This window comes from Gigantopelta aegis, chromosome 4, assembly GCF_016097555.1.
Source record: "Gigantopelta aegis isolate Gae_Host chromosome 4, Gae_host_genome, whole genome shotgun sequence".
NCBI classification, from domain to species: Eukaryota; Metazoa; Mollusca; class Gastropoda; order Neomphalida; family Peltospiridae; genus Gigantopelta; species Gigantopelta aegis.
Window position 1 is genome coordinate 43,515,069 of NC_054702.1, and position 19,157 is coordinate 43,534,225.

The 19,157-nt window shown below is 34.1% G+C and overlaps 1 protein-coding gene across 2 annotated transcripts in view; it reads left to right on the forward strand.

Annotated features, from left to right (window-relative positions):
- The window catches only part of LOC121370586 (ribosomal oxygenase 1-like), a 37,360-nt gene extending 21,275 nt beyond the window's left edge, over positions 1 to 16,085 (forward strand). For both annotated transcript variants that reach the window (XM_041495904.1, XM_041495905.1), the window contains exons 11-20: positions 609 to 716; positions 1,220 to 1,254; positions 3,528 to 3,622; positions 4,108 to 4,191; positions 4,939 to 5,043; positions 7,161 to 7,302; positions 9,081 to 9,204; positions 9,642 to 9,741; positions 12,742 to 12,828; positions 14,270 to 16,085. In XM_041495904.1, the coding sequence (XP_041351838.1) occupies positions 609 to 716; positions 1,220 to 1,254; positions 3,528 to 3,622; positions 4,108 to 4,191; positions 4,939 to 5,043; positions 7,161 to 7,302; positions 9,081 to 9,204; positions 9,642 to 9,741; positions 12,742 to 12,828; positions 14,270 to 14,374 (985 nt within the window). In that variant the 3' untranslated portion in view covers positions 14,375 to 16,085. The remainder of the gene's footprint in view (positions 1 to 608; positions 717 to 1,219; positions 1,255 to 3,527; positions 3,623 to 4,107; positions 4,192 to 4,938; positions 5,044 to 7,160; positions 7,303 to 9,080; positions 9,205 to 9,641; positions 9,742 to 12,741; positions 12,829 to 14,269) is intronic.
- The last annotated feature ends 3,072 nt before the right edge of the window (positions 16,086 to 19,157 follow it).

Below are 19,157 nucleotides of genomic sequence, written 5' to 3' on the forward strand. Positions count from 1 at the left end.
TCTGGCATTGTTAAGAGGCACTTGTAACCACTTGCTATACACCCATACTACCGGCGCTCGTTTATACTTCATTAAAGATGCGCTTAAAATATTATTTTATCCAGCAAGATTTATTGTTGCGGACTACTTTTTACATGCTTTAGAAGTCAAATATTACTTGGATTTCCCATATTTAAGACCTGGACTTAAATACTGAAAATATTACCTTGGAAAAGATAGTTTGATCTGAAATTAGTCACAGGGTTTAAATTAAAAAGTTTTGAATAATATTTATACTTTAATAAAGATAATACCTGGTTGGTGCAAGTTAGGATAGCATCAGGGTATATAATAATTATTGTTCAATATCAGAGGAGGGGCAGTTATTAATTTGACTTTTAATTGAGAAGGGGGAAATACATTTAACAATTATCAGAACAAAGTTTCTTCAATTTTTAATGGTAAATACAATATTATTTTTTGTAACCCATGGGCTTAAGGATGGAGATCCTGGTATTGTGCATGTTTCACCCACATTATTTAGCCTTTAACCATTTACACTTAACACAGTGGAGTAGAATTCACTATATTTGCTTATTAAATATTTCAATGTGATTTGTTTTCCCCAGTTATTTGACACCTCCTGGCACCCAAGGATTTGCACCTCATTATGATGACATAGAAGCATTTATTTTGCAGTTAGAAGGCAAAAAACATTGGAGACTTTATAGCCCAAGGTATGTTTTACATGTGTAATGTGTGTACTAGTTTTTGACATTTGAAGGGATGTACCCCAGGATTATAGCCCAAGGTATGTTTTACATGTGTAATGTGTGTACTAGTTTTTGACATTTGAAGGGATGTACCCCAGGATTATAGCCCAAGGTATGTTTTACATGTGTAATGTGTGTACTAGTTTTTGACATTTGAAGGGATGTACCCTAGGATTATAGCCCAAGGTATGTTTTACATGTGTAATGTGTCTACTAGTTTTTGACATTAGAAGGGATGTATCCCTGGAGTTGATAATGGGTTTCACCAAGTGGTCCACGTCATGGTTCGAACTTAACGATGGCCTAATTAAAACAAAAATGTGTCCAAAAAAAAAAAAAAAAAAAAAAAAAAAAGAAATTTGTATCAAGGAACTTTCTCAAGAATTTTTTTGATTCATTATCATTGTGTTTTTCAGTTTCGGCGATGTTAAATTTTAGAAATTACTCCCTGACATTTTTCTTTTCAGAAGTACATCTGAAATGCTGCCAAGATTTTCCAGTGGTAAGCATCAAAATATGATTCTTATTGTCATGTTGGAACTCTTTAGCAGAATGTTCCTTAATAAATATACTGATGGAAAGAAATAAAGGATCACACAGATAGCAACAAGAAATAATGACTGCATCAAAAATTAATTCATATTGTCAGAAGTTGACTGGGAACATATAGGCAGCACATTCAACACTACAGACATTCAATCCCACATTACAACTTGATATGAAATACAAACATTACTATGCTAGTAGTGAATTACATTTGGTCTACAATTCGATGTGTTCCCTTATTTCTTTCCTTCAGTATATTAATCTTTTAAAATAAATGAATATAAAGTGGTAATGTAAAGAAGTGAAATTCAAGGTAGAATGTTCTGGAGACCACAACATCAATTGACTGCCCTCAGTCAGTTTGGGTTTAAAATCAGAAAAGCATCTTTACCTAATAAACTTTCACAAAGTATCAACTCTTCAAGTGTTACATTAATATTCATAGTAAATGTCTGCTGCACTGAATAAGTGAAAGAAATTAAAGAATAATCACTTTGATCTTAAATATCTTGTTTACTTAGAAGAAATACACTAATAAAGTGTCAACATAACTTGTTTTATGATCTGCTTTTCTTCCTTTTATGTGTAGAATTAATTTAATTTTAATTATTATCTGCTCAGGTGTAAAAACCAGATAAAATTATTTTTATCAGGATACAAGTCCTACAGTATTAAAATATAAACACTTGAGGTTTATACCGACTAAAATTGTTCAGTGTATCACAAATTTAGATAAAAAAAAAAATAATAATAAAAAAAATATATAAATAAACATAACATAATATAATTAATTACTCACCTGTAATTAAGCCATCTATCTTTATTTTACTTTCAGCAAAACTCTTGGTTTTATTGACTAGTGTTTTCCATATATATATATATATATATATATATATATATATATATATATATATATATATATATATATATATATAAATAATATATAATATATATAAAAAGAGTAAATAAATAAATTCTTACGGACTTCAAGTATATTTTCATTAAATTTTGCCATGTTTGTAAATGGATTTTGCAATGAAGAAATATCTTTCCATGAACAGCGAGTTGTCAGTCCAGATATCTTTCAACAGAAGCCACTCGCATTTAAAATCTTCAGAATCGTTTTCAAATATTAGTCTAAGAGAAACTCTGATGGAAGAATTTTGTTTACATATATATGGAAACCCCAACAGCTATAGTGCTGTTATAAAATAACCTGTAATCAGCACACACAATACATTTATTTCATTGTGGTGTCATTTCTGATTGGTTAAATGTATGGCGTTCCCATTGTGACATCATTCTTTTGTGGTATTTTTAGAAATATTTTTAAAACCAAAGCAAATGAAAAGGTATTTCCAAAAATGACTGTTGTCATGATTAGTATTGTGGACCATTATGTTCATCAAAACTATTGTTGCATTACGCACTTGAAGGGTTAAACTGTCATGTGATAATCATAGCAGAAATGTGCAGGGTTCATGGCAGTCTTTAAATTCCTTGAAATTCTTTGACTTTGAATGAAAAAAACATGATTTTTAGGTCTTTGAAAGTCTTTGAAATCTCATATTGTGTTAATTTTGTTGTTTTTATTATTAAGTTTCCTGCAACCAATGTCAGTATTCTACTGACCTACCTTCTTCTAGTGTAGCTACATCATCACATAATACTTTACTTATTTTACAAGTTATTGTGATATATGCACATGCTCAGCCTTAGTGAAGAAATGGAGTTCAGTCAAACTATGCTTGTTATACATTTTTATTTTTAATTAGTCTTGATCAATGTTGGCTGTTTACTAAACTCGTAATAATCAGTTCCAAATGGTTTTTATTTTAATTTTCTGAAACTACAGTCGCTTACATTTAATTTTGGACATTACATGATACAGTTTTAATATAATATAAAACTAAATAAATATATTGGGGTAAGCTGCCCAAGCATGTGTTTTACGACAGTTAATAATTAATTGTGCATACATAGTTTATTTAGTTATCATATAATTTGAATACTTACAATGTTATGTGCATAGTTCACATTCCAGTTGCTGACTTACAGAAGATAATTATTATTAAATTCTATTATACATCCATTATTTTGACTGCTGTGTAAAAGTCTTTGAATGGAATTTGTTTAGTTTATGAACCATAAATATGTTAGTATATAATTTTAAGTAAGTTTACTGGATATTTATACATTTGACCCACTCTCTGTGTTTGGCTACTTCAGACAATTTAAGCCAGGAGGACTTGGGAACTCCCATTCTGGACAAAATACTGGAAGCAGGTGATATGCTGTATTTTCCAAGAGGGACCATACACCAGGTTTGTACTTGACGGGTTTCAGGCAGCTTCTGGAAAACCTAAAATTTCAATTGATTTGAAGCTGTTTAAACAAAGCTCTCAAACACATTACAGACACTTTATATATTTTTAAAATCTAATCTGATGTGTATCAACATTAACTTTAAGAAACTAAAAAATACTTCATGGTTTAATTCATGTGAGATTGCACATTAAAAAGAAAAACTATTAGATCCATGGAAATCCGCAAATTCAACATCTTGACTTTTCTATAATCTGTTTTACTTGAGATGTATTGACTGTTTTACCAGTTGAATCTACTCTTGTATGTAGTGTGTGTCCCACCTTATGTGTTGATCATCATGTGTATCCTATTGTATTGAACATTTTCAGGGCCGAATATGTGATTAGTTGAATCTACTCTAGTATGTAGTGTCTGTAACACATTTTGTATAGAACGTCATAATGTTAATATTGTGTATCTTTTTGTTATTGAACATTTTCAGGGCCGAACATGTGCGGATGCTCATTCGCTACACATAACAGTGTCTGCATTTCAGAAGAACACTTGGGGTGATCTTTTACAAAAGGTATAACCATGTTTTGATTGTCTCAGGGGAATGGACATATTAAAGTAACTTTCATTGAAAACCTTGCTTATCATTTATAATACATCATATGTAAAATTATGAGTATATTAAACAAAACTAAATGAATGACACCCCAGCACACAAATACACATTGGCTATTGGGTAAATATATGAATATGATAATTTACATAAAAAATAGAAATTAATATATAATGATGTAAAAACAATATAAAAAGCTATAAGGAAAATACAACACAATACAAATATTTGAACTTGTATACAAATCAAAATGTTTAAAAAAAATTGTTGGTGGAATTTAAAAGAGAGAGTATTCAAAAAGTCTGTAGCCTAATCATAGTTTAAACTTTCCCTGTGATTAATTGATTGTACAACTATTCAATACAGATTTGACAAGGTCACAAACTAATATCTTGCACTTATTACCATTTCATTGGCTATTCAGATAAATGATCTTAAATGTCTGCCATAAACATACGGCAGCGGGAAGCTGCCAAAACTTTGGGAGTATTTTGTAACGTATTTGATGAGATATAAAACATGTTTTCCCAGTTTGGGAGTTTCGTACTGTAATGTATATGAAATAAACATAGTTTGGGGGAAATATTTAGAATTTTTTAAAATTATATGTCAAACTGTTCCCATATATATTACTCTATGTGATTGTAGAGTGTAAAAGATTTTCTATCGGTACAGTTGTATACTACTTATCTCTGAATTCTTTTTCAGCTCTTACCATCAGCTCTGCAGTCTGCTATGGAGGAAAATCTGGATTTTCGAAAAGGCCTTCCATTGGATTATTTGAATTTTATGGGTGTTGTTAATTCAGATAAGGTAATAGTTTTTTGTGGTCATATATACATATAGTAAAAAAAGAAATGTTGCACCTTTATAAAGTGTCGGACTAAAGTGTCAGTTTTAGATTTGTTTCAGATAAAGCCCCACGTTAAAATGTAGGGTATTAATTACAGTAACCTGCCTTAAAATTGTGCAGTTTATTCAGTTTTTGATGAGATAGTTTGCACCTTGATGCTTTACTTATTCTTTGTTACTGGCTTCGATGGTGCCGTGGTTAAGACATAAGGCTGGTAGGTACAGGATTCGCTGCCTGGTACTTGCTCCCACCCAGAGCCAGTTTTAATGACTCAATGGACCACTGCACCCTTTTTTCTCTCACTCACCCACTGTCCTGGACAGATAGCTGAGTTGTGTGCCGATGACAGCATGCTTAAACCTTAATTGGATAAAAGCACGAAAATAAGTTGAAATGAAATGAAATAGTCTTTGTTCTCACTGGGTGAAAATTAAAGGGGGATGTGACACCTGCCATATCCCCCCCCCCCCAAAAAAAAAACCCACAACAACAACAAACAAACAACAACCCCTCCAAAACCAGCAACAAAAACAAAACAAAAAACACATTTGAAAGCTTGGTTGCTGTGTATTAACCAGCTCTGTGAAAAGACTGACACCTTTCTTTGCCCCTCAGTATCTGGTAGAAAAAGGTTGGTACAGTGTAGGGTATAAGCTGACTCAACTTTTATGTAGATACATCTAGATAATGTTTGTCTTTCAACAGAGTGAATCATGGGCATATGTTTTGGTGAGCTGATCAAAGTACAAATATTATTTTGATAAAAATTTCAAAATAACTGAAGAATACAAAATTTGGTGATATCCCTAAAAGAATGAAAAGTTTTTAATCTTTCATTAGAAATTGCAGAATAAACAAATGCCAGTAAGTAAAAATAATCAGTTATGACCAATTAAATCTGCAGTGGAGGACAAAATATCATTATCAGATTACAGTGAGTGGACACAAACCAACTACTGACCATTTTGATCCCATGACAAATTTGGCGGCAAATAAGCTGCATCAGCTGAAGATTGCTGGGACAAAAATAAAATATATATTTTTTCATTGCACAAAATATAACTTTGATTGTGAGTATGAAACAAACAAATGGACACTGGTATGGGACTTAATAAAGCCTTTTGAATTATGTCCAGGGTAGCCAACATAGTTTTCGCCAGTGTTGCATATCCGTTCACGGTATAATTTATATTATGTTTTCTTAGACATAGGCCTACCCATATCATACCATAGCATGAAAAAAAGAAGACGAAAACAAGAGTGTATTTCTAATAACAGGGTGCTTACAAATGAAGCTGGGTGTGGTAAAATATAGTAGTGGTAAAATAAAGAGAGGTGCAAAAAAATAAACTGGAGGACTGAACGTGAAAGGGGAAAAGAGTGTTTTCTTACACTTCATGCATTATTTTTGGTAACACATAGTTATTTACACACATATGACTGGCTGCTCCTAGGTGATGACCGGGTCATCAATGCCATATATGCAATAAAAAAAAAGCACGGTAGAAATCGATTACACTGCAACGTATAGTTAACCTGGCAGTCATGTGTCTGTGACGCGTAAGTCGGCTACAAGTGCAAAGGGTGGTAAATATTTTTTTGTCAATAAAGATTTGCTTAAAACCTGGTTTTTGAGGATATGTAAGAAATAGAATAATACATTTGTTTCCGTTAGATACCATTTATCTCACAAGTCATTGTTTAAAAACATATTAAACTTGCTTTCGCTCGTTAGATACATTTTAAAACAACTCGTTGTGAGATAAATGGTATCTAACAGCCACTCATGTATTATTCTCTATATACACTTGTTTACAATGTACAAGTAACATCGGTGAAATCTCTGACCTGGATACAAATGGCAGCTGTAGATTGCTGACAAAATAATGTAGTTAGAACAGTAGTGTGACATCACTAGTATGGATTAAATTCAGTGGCACTTATGCTAGATTATACCACATGCATCAGATTCTGTACCTTTCACCCAAACTTTTTAATTATAAGAAGTTGTGTATTAATTAAAAAGATATATATAGGCCCTATTTTTTTTATAAAAATTGTTCTCCATATATTTCAGGACTGTCCTGAAAGAGTGGACTTCTTGAGCAAGATGAAACAATTACTCACTTCTCTGGTGTCGTATGCTCCAATAGATGCTGCCTGTGACCAGATGGGAAAACAGTTTGTGGTAGATTCATTACCACCTGTCCTTTCTGAAGGTAAGGATCACTGGACTTCAGAAAATGTTAAATTGGGTCATGTGAATCAGGGCTCACCCTGAATAAAATCAACTACAGTGAAACCCCTCTAGACTGGACCCTCTGTATACCAGAATTCCATCAAAACCGGATGCTTTACAGAGTCCCTTTTTTAAAAACCAGGACAGAACTTAACCTCTCTAAAACGGATCCCTCTTAAAACCGGACATTTGTCTTGGTCACAAGGGGGTCTGGTTTAGAGGGGTTTCACTGTATAATCCAAACAACTACTGTAGAAGACTTTATTTTCGAGGAATAAAATTTTCGCGATTTAATGAAAATGGGTCAATTCGCGAACATTTATTTTCGCGAACCTCCCAACCCCCATCAATAAAAAAACCGAAGTACAGATGTCAATAATTTTGTTTTAAAAACGGAACTTTTTGCCGGTTGTTACGCTAATCTGTAGAACTAATCCTACATGTATACACGAGTGCTATACACATAAAACAATAGTTTTCCTGCTTTAACCAATCAAGACTTTATTGTCCTTATAATTGTTATAAAAACAAAAACCGAAAACAAACGAAACGAAATTTGAAGGCACAAGCTACTAGTACTCAGTAACTTAAGTTTGATTGAAACAATATTTATTGCCGTCAAAATACTAGTTCAAAACGGTTTGTGATTGGCTAACAGGCAAAAAATAAAAATAAAATTGTGAAACATCTGAACATAGCCCAGTCCGGATTTTTTCAATTCCACATTTTTAATATACTGTGATAATGCATGTTTACTTCCATCGATGAACTGATCGCTAGCACATGCGAAGGAAAACAGCATAAAGCTTTTTAGTGTTAGTATTGTTTTATTATCATGTTGTGTTCTTGATTTAAAGTTTTAAACAGCTTTTGTGTTTTGTGGTTTGTTCCGTGCTGGGATTTTTTCCCAGCTATACTCAAAATGATTTAGCCAATATTAATTTGAGCACTAATGTACAGAGTATTTATGAATATGAAAATGTATCTTTTTTAGCTAATTATGTATAAACTGGTATTAAAAGAGATCATGTTATAATTTCTATATACATTTAATGTAATTTAAAGTGTACATACTATTCCATAAATTGCAGTCATTCAAAGAAGACAGCAACTAAGGGATAGGGGGAGGGCAGTCAAATAATTGAATTGTAAACTGGGAAGGGGGAACAATGCATTATCTTTGGAGTTAGGCACAATGTATATTCAATTGCAAACATAGTTTTCTTTCCTGCTATCGTGATCCATGCATGCAAAATCAACAAAGACTGAAATAAGTATGTATGCAAGACTACATTTAAAGGGACAGACCCAAGTTTTTAAACACTAAGGCATATTTTTTACCTAGACCCTAGTTTCAACCCGTAAAAATGGACACTAAGTTTGGTTAATTTATAAACCTGTAACAAATTTGGATACAACAGAGTGAAACAAGAGTCTGTGATGTTGAAAATAGACTAAAACGTTACGTCTCGGATACAAATACATAATTATTTTGTCTACACATCTACTTTTACACCTTGCATCACTGTCATGCAGAGCACTTTACTCTTTTTCGTTAACTCCCAGGATGGATCTGTCAGATGACTTAGGTCTACCGATTACATTTCTTTTTGGCCAACTAAAACTTGCATTTGGCAAACAATATTCTCATAAAATTCACCAAAGTGCTAATATTTTTTGTTGTCCAGTTTAAACATTGTGATCTATTTGACTGAGGTTATAGACAGGTTTTGATCAATATTGCATGTTATGCTGCAGGCGAAAAGCAGTGCAGTATACACGGAACAGGCGAGCACTGGAACAGTGAGGAGCATGGTGTGAGAGGGACTGTCGAGATTGAACCCGACACACACATCAAACTCGTCAGAAAAGGGGTTATTCGGTAAGTAGGACTCATTGCAAAGATCCATTGCTACTAATGAAAAGTTGCCTTCCGAGTGGAAGGAGTTTTTAGTCTTCATATCACATTCACAATTTTAGATTTTTTTTTTTTTTTTTTAATATGCCTACATGTCACAGTGAACAAACGACTTTACAATTGCTGTCTCCGTCTCATTACTTCATTCATTCATTCATTCATTCCGTCTCATTACATACCAGATATTAAAACCAGGATAGCTATGATTTTGTATTTTAGTGTGCAGGACAGCATGTGTGTGTGTGTGTGTGCCATATGATATGACTTTAATGCATAGTAAACAAAGAATGAATAAATGACTGAGCATCTGTCTACAGAGCGCATCTCTAGGTAGCACCTTAAATTCATGTTATGAGAACAATAATCAGATTTGGTGATGGTATTTTTTGTGGACATTTCAGCATCATAACGGAGGAGGACCAGGTTCGGATCTATCACTGTCTTGAGAATGCTCGCATTTTCCGCGAAGTTGAGCCACAGTATATTGAGATACAAGCAGAGGTAAGGATTGCAGTACTGTTTTGTAGTGTGTGTGTGCCAGTTAAACATCTCCCTCACTTCCCTGCACCTTTCGTACTTCTTCCAGTCCATGTTGTATAACCCATATATTAACCATCGTTATGCATATTATTTCTGACTGGTTTAATCATGTCCATTATGTGTCAACAATGACTGACAGTCACAATCTGTTTGATGGTTTTTACAGTTAATGAATAACTTTGACCAGTTATTAAATACTTAGTTACTGTATATTGCAAGACTTTTCTGAAAAGGAGAGATGGTTCATATATGGAAGCAACAGGCTGGTGTATTAAATCCAGATTAGATCTCTACTTATACATTTTGATCAAACTCTTAAAGACTTTCAAAGCTTATGTAACAATAACTTGTGCATAGTATAAAAAAATCCAACCCCATCATGCAATATAATATATTGTAGGTTTGATGATTAATAAAGAAAATATACTTGTTTTATTGTTATTTCAATGGTGGAAACTAGAGCTGGGCGGTATACCGTATATACCATTCGGTATTGGTATCATGTCGGTACCAATTTACCATACCAAAGCAAATTTAAAAATACCGAAATTGTGGTATTGAAAAATGTTTCCCACCATTTACAGTAGTAAAACACTAACAATATATCTGACAAATGTTTCCCACCATTTACAGTAGTAAAACACTAACAATATATCTGACAAACGTTTCCCACCATTTACAGTAGTAAAACACTAACAATATATCTGACAAACGTTTCCCACCATTTACAGTAGTAAAACATTAACAATATATCTGACAAATGCAAAATGGGTTGGGTATAAATGAAACGAGAGAGTTGTGTATGGAATTTAATTTAATACCATGCAATGTAGCTATTTTTGTAAACAGTGAACATCACTTATGGGACCACTGAATTTTTTGTTTCAGTTGGGAGAGTTTCAGTTGGGGTTGGGAGAGTTTCAGTTGGGGGTTGGGAGAGTTTCAGTTGGGGTTGGGAGAGTTTCAGTTGGGGTTTCAGTTGGGGTTGGGAGAGTTTCAGTTGGGGTTTGGGAGAGTTTCAGTTGGGGGTTGGGAGAGAAAGCAGGATTAAATATGCCTGGATGAGTCTGTTTAATTGCTGCTGTCCTGTGTATAACCTAATTATTTGTGTTCAGTGATGTATTGTTACTTCTTGAATTATTTATTTTCTTGTTAGAATTTATGAGTGCTAAATTATGTTTGCGCCACACGTAAGATGTTAGTTATTTGTGAATCTTCAGCTGAGATTTATGCATACCAGCCCCTGGCATCCTAAATGCCCACCTTTGGTTTAAAGAAAGATGCAGGTATTTTAGTCTCAAGGAAATTAAAAATAGGATCATTGAACTCATTTTAAAAATGTTGAGTGAAATGTTTATGTTACTTCCATCATAAAGACACATACACTCATACAAACCACACCCAAGTGGAAGTTGGCAGATATCTAGCATATATTTATGGAAACTTTGCTTCATTAAAATAGGTTTTAATAGTGGGGGGTTTGTAAAACCAAAGTACCAGCATTCAAAATGTTGATTATTTGATAAATATTGATTGTGAAATTTACGTCCCATTCTCCTTTCTGGTTGATAAATTAATAGAAGATGTTGGTGTATTGACATATACATTGAAATGCAACAATAAGCATGTGTCAAACCTGCTTCAGTTAAGTGTTATCTTGGACGCATTCTTTTTCTTAATTAATACACAATAGAGATTAAAAACTAAACAAATGACACCCTCCCAACATTTTAGGATGTCCACAGCCCCAAAGGTAATACAAACATGTGACTTCTGTTTCACACGACTGATTGCAGCTAATCGCTGCATTTGTTGAAAATCTACCGGCCTCGGTGGCGTCGTGGTTAGGCCATCGGTCAACAGACTGGTAGGTACTGGGTTCGGATCCCAGTCAAGCCATGGGATTTTTAATCCAGATACCGACTCAAACCCTGAGTGAGTGCTCCGCAAGGCTCAATGAGTAGGTGTATACCACTTGCACCGACCAGTGATCCATAACTGGTTCAACAAAGGCCATGGTTTGTGCTGTCCTGTCTGTGGGAAGCGCAAATAAAAGATCCCTTGCTGCTAATCGGAAGAGTAGCCCATATAGTGGCGACAGCGGGTTCCCTCTCAAAATCTGTGTGGTCCTTAACCATATGTCTGACGCCATATAACCGTAAATAAAACATTTCTTTCTTTCTTTCTTTCTTTGTTGACAATTTCTGTGAAATAAAACAACTAGGTTGGTATTTGCTTTCATAACAAAACATGTTATTCTGTGTAACTGTTACTTTTCAGCATTATTGTGTGTAGGTTATACAATAAAATGACTCTGTGCTATACCTTCCAGAAATTAACTATGGCTTCCTAGTTTGAAAGTAATACCTTTCCAACTAAATAAACATAACTATTTAAGTACTAGTTTGCGCAAATCATATACCTGCAATTAACTATAACACCAGAGCATGGACAACTAGGCATGTGACATGGCATGATATGACAGGTAAATGCTGTGATTGCATCTGTGGGGTCCAAATACATTGAAAACAACCACTGGGTCAGACTTTACTGGTTGTAATTTGTAATAGCAGGGTGGTCTTAATACCAGAGTAGTTTCACTATAAAATAATACGGAAATATTCTGGTCTTTAAAGTAATGGTCTTTATAGCGGGGTACTCTTAGAACTGAGGTGGTTGTTAGGTGGGGTTTTACTGTAGTATTAAAATCAACACAGCATATATAATTGGACAAAAGATGACCTTGGCTTATACCAGACATTTAGGGTCACACTAAGATGTCAGCCTTTCCAAGAAGTTGGCTAATACAAGGCAGTATTAGTAGTTAAAATAAGAAATGTTGCAGCATATAGTGCATATTATGTGTTCAGAAGTGACGTATCTTTTTTCAAAATAATGACTATTTTAAATTTCAGTTATTTGTTGACCATTATTTAATTGCATTGTGCTGTTTGACCGCAGGTGGCTCCAGCAGTGGAATTCCTGATACATAACTACCCCGAGTATATCCCAGTAGACAGTCTGCCACTGGACTCCCTCGAGGAAAGAGTATGTAACCAATGTTTCTTTCTCAAATAGTAAACTGTTCTTTGAGGCAAACACATGTTTGATGACTGTCTCTTTTGTTGGTGTACATCTGTCCAGTCTACTTTGAAAGTCTGCATGAGTCTGTGTGCTCTGTGGTTGTAACACATTTCAAATACAGGGCTTGGAGTTAACATTTTTAGATAGGTGCAAAGGGTGCCTAAACCAATGAAAATAGGAGCAAAATATTTATTTCAGGAGCCACATACATCAAAGGCTGTGGTATGTGCTGTTCTGCCTGTGGGATGGTGCATATAAAAGATCCCTTGCTACTAATGGAAAAATATAGTGGGTTTCCTCTCTAAGACTGTCAAAATTACCAAATGTTTGATATCCAATAGCCAATTATTAATAAATCAATGTGCTTTAGTGGTATCGTTAAACAAAACAACCTTTTCTTCTTCTTTTTTTTTCAGAAGCAAATCTTATAAATGTAAAAATATAAGTAATTTATGATGGTACTGAACATTTAAGATTGTAAGCACCTGTTTAAGATATTTTGTTTATCATAGTATTTTGAAGTTGTGCAATACGGTGTATAATACATTGTGTTTAGAAGTTAGTTACAATGTTTTTGATGTGCACTGTTGAATTAAAATGACCAGTGTTAATATATCACTTATAGGAAATACAAACCTTTTTAAGTACTGTAATCAACCAAACTCCATCAATGCAATTGGTAACGGTAACTGAATAAATCATAATAGAATAATGGTCAAAGTTCAGATTGCGTAATGCGACTAGGGCAATTTATTTAGGTGTAGAAATTAAATTATGGTCGCATGTGCGAATAAATAGTCTCTAATTCAAGCCGTGATGTGTGTGGGTCAGATATCAATATCCCTGTGTAGAATCACTGGGTTATTTCCTGTTTCCATGGTGCTCCACAACTTGTATCTTTGTGGTATGTTCTGTCAGCACAAATGTGCAGTTGGCTTTTTGTAAGAGGTAGCCTTTGTGTTTGCAGCAACTTTCTTCTTGCATTTTACAGGTCAATATGAAGTGTCACAATTACCTTGTTAGATTCTTGACATCCTGGTTAACAATGTACCGTGATGTTATTACACAAACATACTAAGCTTGTCCTTTCCTGAAAGTCTCTTCATGTCAGCATGTTCTTCGTTTTATTTACAGTCACTTAAACAATGTCTAGGGGTGGGAGATTCAGAACATCCAAATTAAACTTATTACCATATAATCTTACGAAAAACCTTAAAGTTTTCTTGTATTTTAGTGCCACTCAGAGACTCGTTCTTGTGCTGTAAGGAAAAGGTCCTACTGCTGAAGACCTTGTAAATTTATGTGCACTTTTTATCCATTTCTGTTATACTCGTCATACGTTTATATATAACATCTTGTGAGTGAAATCGTGTTGCTTAACAGTGGTTGTGAATTTCTTTTTCAGATAAGTATTGCGAAGGACTTGTACGAGAAAGGTCTGTTGATTACTGGCGATCCCTTGGAACCACTGTATGACACCAGCGAAACTGATGATAATGGCCATTTGTGAAAAACTACTTTCTTATGAAGTGGAACATTCCACAAAACATTTGAAACATTAACTTGTGCCATTTAGCTGTTGGTAGGTCTTCCTATTGATGAAAACAGGGGACAATATTTCAAAATTCATGTTGACCAGAAGTCAGTTTGCATGAGTTTTACCTAGTTAACCAATTATTTGGTGACATTAAATATATTTAAGTGACATGTGAGTAACGCATATACTACCGATCCTGGAGTACTACATTCATTGATATTCCAAATGTAGTGACAAATTGATTTGCAAATTATATAATAGTATTTTTCAAGTGTTCAGAATCATTTGAAATTTAACAAAAATAGTTTACAAGTCTTGACAGGGTGCAATACTTCTCACAAACCATTGTTCTGTTTGCGTGTCGGTTACTCAGATTTAAATTCATGCAAACTGCCAATAGGTTACATGGTGAACTGCGCCAGATAGGAAAAAGGTTGCTGTATATACAAGCTTCCAGAACAGACATTTAAGTACATGTACGTCTCAGCCTCTTCACTTCAGATCTGCTAAGTCAAATCCAGAGTTCGGGGAAATGTTCCATTGAAATATGGATTGTAATAATTTTATTGAGTTGAAGATTTTATGATCGAGGACCAGGGCCCGTGCTTATAAAACTTAAAGTCTAGACTTTAATAAAGTCCAGACTTTAACGTAATGCTATTTGAATGGCGTTGTCATGACGTTAAAGTCTGGACTTTATTAAAGTCTAGACTAAGTTTTATAAGCACGGGGCCTGATCTCTTAGCAGTAGAAATCTTATAGTCGCTTTCATGATGATCTCATTCAAATTACACTTGCCAAGATTAGATATTATGTAAATATACAATATTTCACATTTACTAATTTACTACATTTCTTTGTGTCGCTTTTTTAATGTGTAAATTAATGTAAAGAAGGGGGAAATGTGACTTTATTTAGCTATGATGACTTTTAAGTTTGGTTAACTTAGTCTCATGTTAAAATACATGATGTTTATTGTCAAGGTTAACTGTTTAATACATTTAATGTTACAAAATGTGATGCAGGTAATATGCTGCTTTTAGAATTAGTTTTTAAACATATGTAATTATCTCCTTTGTAGTCAGGATTGAAGGTTCTATAGTTTAGGTTCCGTTACATCAAATATATTTCCATTGCCAATAATGTTAAAAAGCCTTTATTATAAATGAAAACATTATGTAATATCATCTCTGATATTTGACTCAAAATGGCACAACAAAAGTTTTGTCTTGTTTTAACTTTACTTTATCGGAAACTTAACCTTTAATACAGAAATGACTTCAATTTTTTCTTTGATACTTACAAGTAGGTTGACCATCACGGTATTTAAAGTGACCGATTTTTTTAAAGTTCTTCACTATTTTTATTACTAAATGGAAACAATGGTACATGTGGTGTAACAGCTAGAATAGATATAACAGCTAGATGAGACTGTTGGCTAAGGGATGGGTCATTTAGAATGTTTATGGTCAACCTACATTTGTCACCATTACAAGTCTTCCAGTATCATTAATGTCCACAGGTTAAATCTTTGTAATCATATATGTACTGTATATATTATACTATTATGGTTAAATGTCGAATTTATGTCATTTTGGGTTTTTTTACCCGTGTGGCTGAAAATCACTTTAAATGACCTTGTACAATGTACATGTAGGTATAAATATTAAAATGACTGACCATGTTTATTTGTTTTTTTTGTAGTGATATTCATACTTAAATTTTAATTTAATGATTATATTCAGTTTGTAAATAGTTATATGTACTCATTTGTAAAGAAAAGTGGTAACTTGAGCTATTAAAATAACCTAAGCAAAGCCAACAATGTATAGATATATAATTGTTACTGCGAGACAAGAAGGTCAGAATAGCAAAGAAATAATGATTTAGTCACATCATTGATAAAAATGTCAGCCTGAATACTGTGTTAAATTCAAACAGCAAGTAATGTGTATGTCATCCTCCCGGATAGATAAAAATGTCAGCCTGAATACTGTGTTAAATTCAAATAGCAAGTAATGTGTATGTCATCCTCCCGGATAGATAAAAATGTCAGTCTGAATACTGTGTTAAATTCAGACAACAAGTAATGTGTATGTTATCTTCCCGGATAGATAAAACTGTCAGTCTGAATACCGTGTTAAATTCAGACAACAAGTAATGTGTATGTTATCTTCCCGGATAGATAAAACTGTCAGTCTGAATACCGTGTTAAATTCAGACAGCATGTAATGTGTATGTCATCCTCCCGGATAGATAAAAATGTCAGTCTGAATACCGTGTTAAATTCAGTCAGCAAGTAATGTGTATGTCATCCTCCCGGATGGATAAAAATATCAGTGTGAATACCGTGTTAAATTCAGTCAGCAAGTAATGTGTATGTCATCTTCCCGGATAGATAAAAATATCAGTGTGAATACTGTGTTAAATTCAGTCAGCAAGTAATGTGTATGTCATCCTCCCGGATAGATAAAATGTCAGTCTGAATACTGTGTTAAATTCAGACAACAAGTAATGTGTATGTCATCTTCCCGGATAGATAAAACTGTCTGAATACTGTGTTAAATTCAGTCAGCAAGTAATGTGTATGTCATCTTCCCGGATAGATAAAAATGTCAGCCTGAATACTGTGTTAAATTCAGTCAGCAAGTAATGTGTATGTCATCTTCCCGGATAGATAAAAATGTCAGTCTGAATACTGTGTTAAATTCAGACAACAAGTAATGTGTATGTTATCTTCCCGGATAGATAAAACTGTCAGTCTGAATACCGTGTTAAATTCAGACAACAAGTAATGTGTATGTTATCTTCCCGGATAGATAAAACTGTCAGTCTGAATACCGTGTTAAATTCAGACAGCATGTAATGTGTATGTCATCCTCCCGGATAGATAAAAATGTCAGTCTGAATACCGTGTTAAATTCAGTCAGCAAGTAATGTGTATGTCATCCTCCCGGATGGATAAAAATATCAGTGTGAATACCGTGTTAAATTCAGTCAACAAGTAATGTGTATGTCATCCTCCCGGATAGATAAAAATATCAGTGTGAATACTGTGTTAAATTCAGTCAGCAAGTAATGTGTATGTCATCCTCCCGGATAGATAAAATGTCAGTCTGAATACCGTGTTAAATTCAGACAACAAGTAATGTGTATGTCATCTTCCCGGATAGATAAAACTGTCTGAATACTGTGTTAAATTCAGTCAGCAAGTAATGTGTATGTCATCTTCCCGGATAGATAAAAATGTCAACGTGAATACTGTGTTAAATTCAGTCAGCAAGTAATGTGTATGTCATCTTCCCGGATAGATAAAAATATCAGTGTGAATACTGTGTTAAATTCAGACAGCATGTAATGTGTATGTCATCCTCCCGGATAGAAAAAATGTCCGTGTGAATACTGTGTTAAATTCAGACAGCATGTAATGTGTATGTCATCCTCCCGGATAGATGAAAATGTCAGCCTGAATACCGTGTTAAATTCAGTCAGCAAGTAATGTGTATGTCATCCTCCCGGATAGATAAAAATGTCAGTCTGAATGCTGTGTTAAATTCAGACACCAAGTAATGTGTATGTCATCCTCCCGGATAGATAAAAATGTGAATACCATGTTTCATTAAAATTAGAGGAGAAATAAAGTTTGTAGAGCAGTGACATTGTTATAAGTGTATTTCTATTTTTAGTAATAGTGACCTTGACCTCTGACACTGAGATACCATGATCCAATTCCTATGTGTGAATTTCGTGAGAAATGACGTTACTGGAGTGATGATGTCATAAAAAAATTTTAAAAAAATAATAGTGACCTTTACCTTTGATGGAAAGAAATTAAATGCGAACTTGTTTTTAGAGCCATGTTTTTATATATTTGTTTTTAATAACTAACCTTGACCTTTGAAGCATTGAGGCTAAATGCAAAATCATTAAAAATATCATGATCCTATTCCTGTATGTGAAGTTTCATGAAAATTGGATGAGAATGGAGACATTGTGTTTTCTCATATGTACAAATAGGAAAGGTATTATATCCCCTTGATGACTCGGCATAAGAATATTATAATGCAATTATACACACAAATCAGACTCATAAGCGTACAAGACAGGGGGCAGGGAGCAATATCTCAAATTCTGGCAAAAATTATACAGATATTCGGGCAAAATGTGCTAACCTGAGACCTTTTTACCGTGCATTTCCATCATTCTACCCTCAAAATTTGTTGCAATCCATGTAAAAATGTGTAGCGATTCGTTTGCAACCCTATATAGCTATTTAGTAGTAATGCTAATGTTGTTATCCAGATTCGGGCATTTTCGTTTAATTCGGGAAAAAGCCAGCCTGCCCCTCCTACAAAAATGGGAGCCTGTATGCCTATGATCGTACTTCAGATTTCCGATTTAGAATAAGCAGGTGCACTAGATCCCAAATAACTCTAATCCAACATGTTTCTGGTCATCCTAATGTTTGTGGTAGTTTCTAGGTAATTTTGACCAGCCTCGGTGGCGTCGTGGTAGGCCATCGGTCTACAGGCTGGTAGGTACTTGGTTCGGATCCCAGTCAAGGCATGGGATTTTTAATCCAGATACCGACTCCAAACCCTGAGTGAGTGCTCCGCAAGGCTCAATGGGTAGGTGTAAACCACTTGCACCGACCAGTGATCCATAACTGGTTCAACAAAGGCCATGGTTTGTGCTATCCTGCCTGTGGGAAACGCAAATAAAAGATCCCTTGCTGCTAATCGGAAGAGTAGCCTAT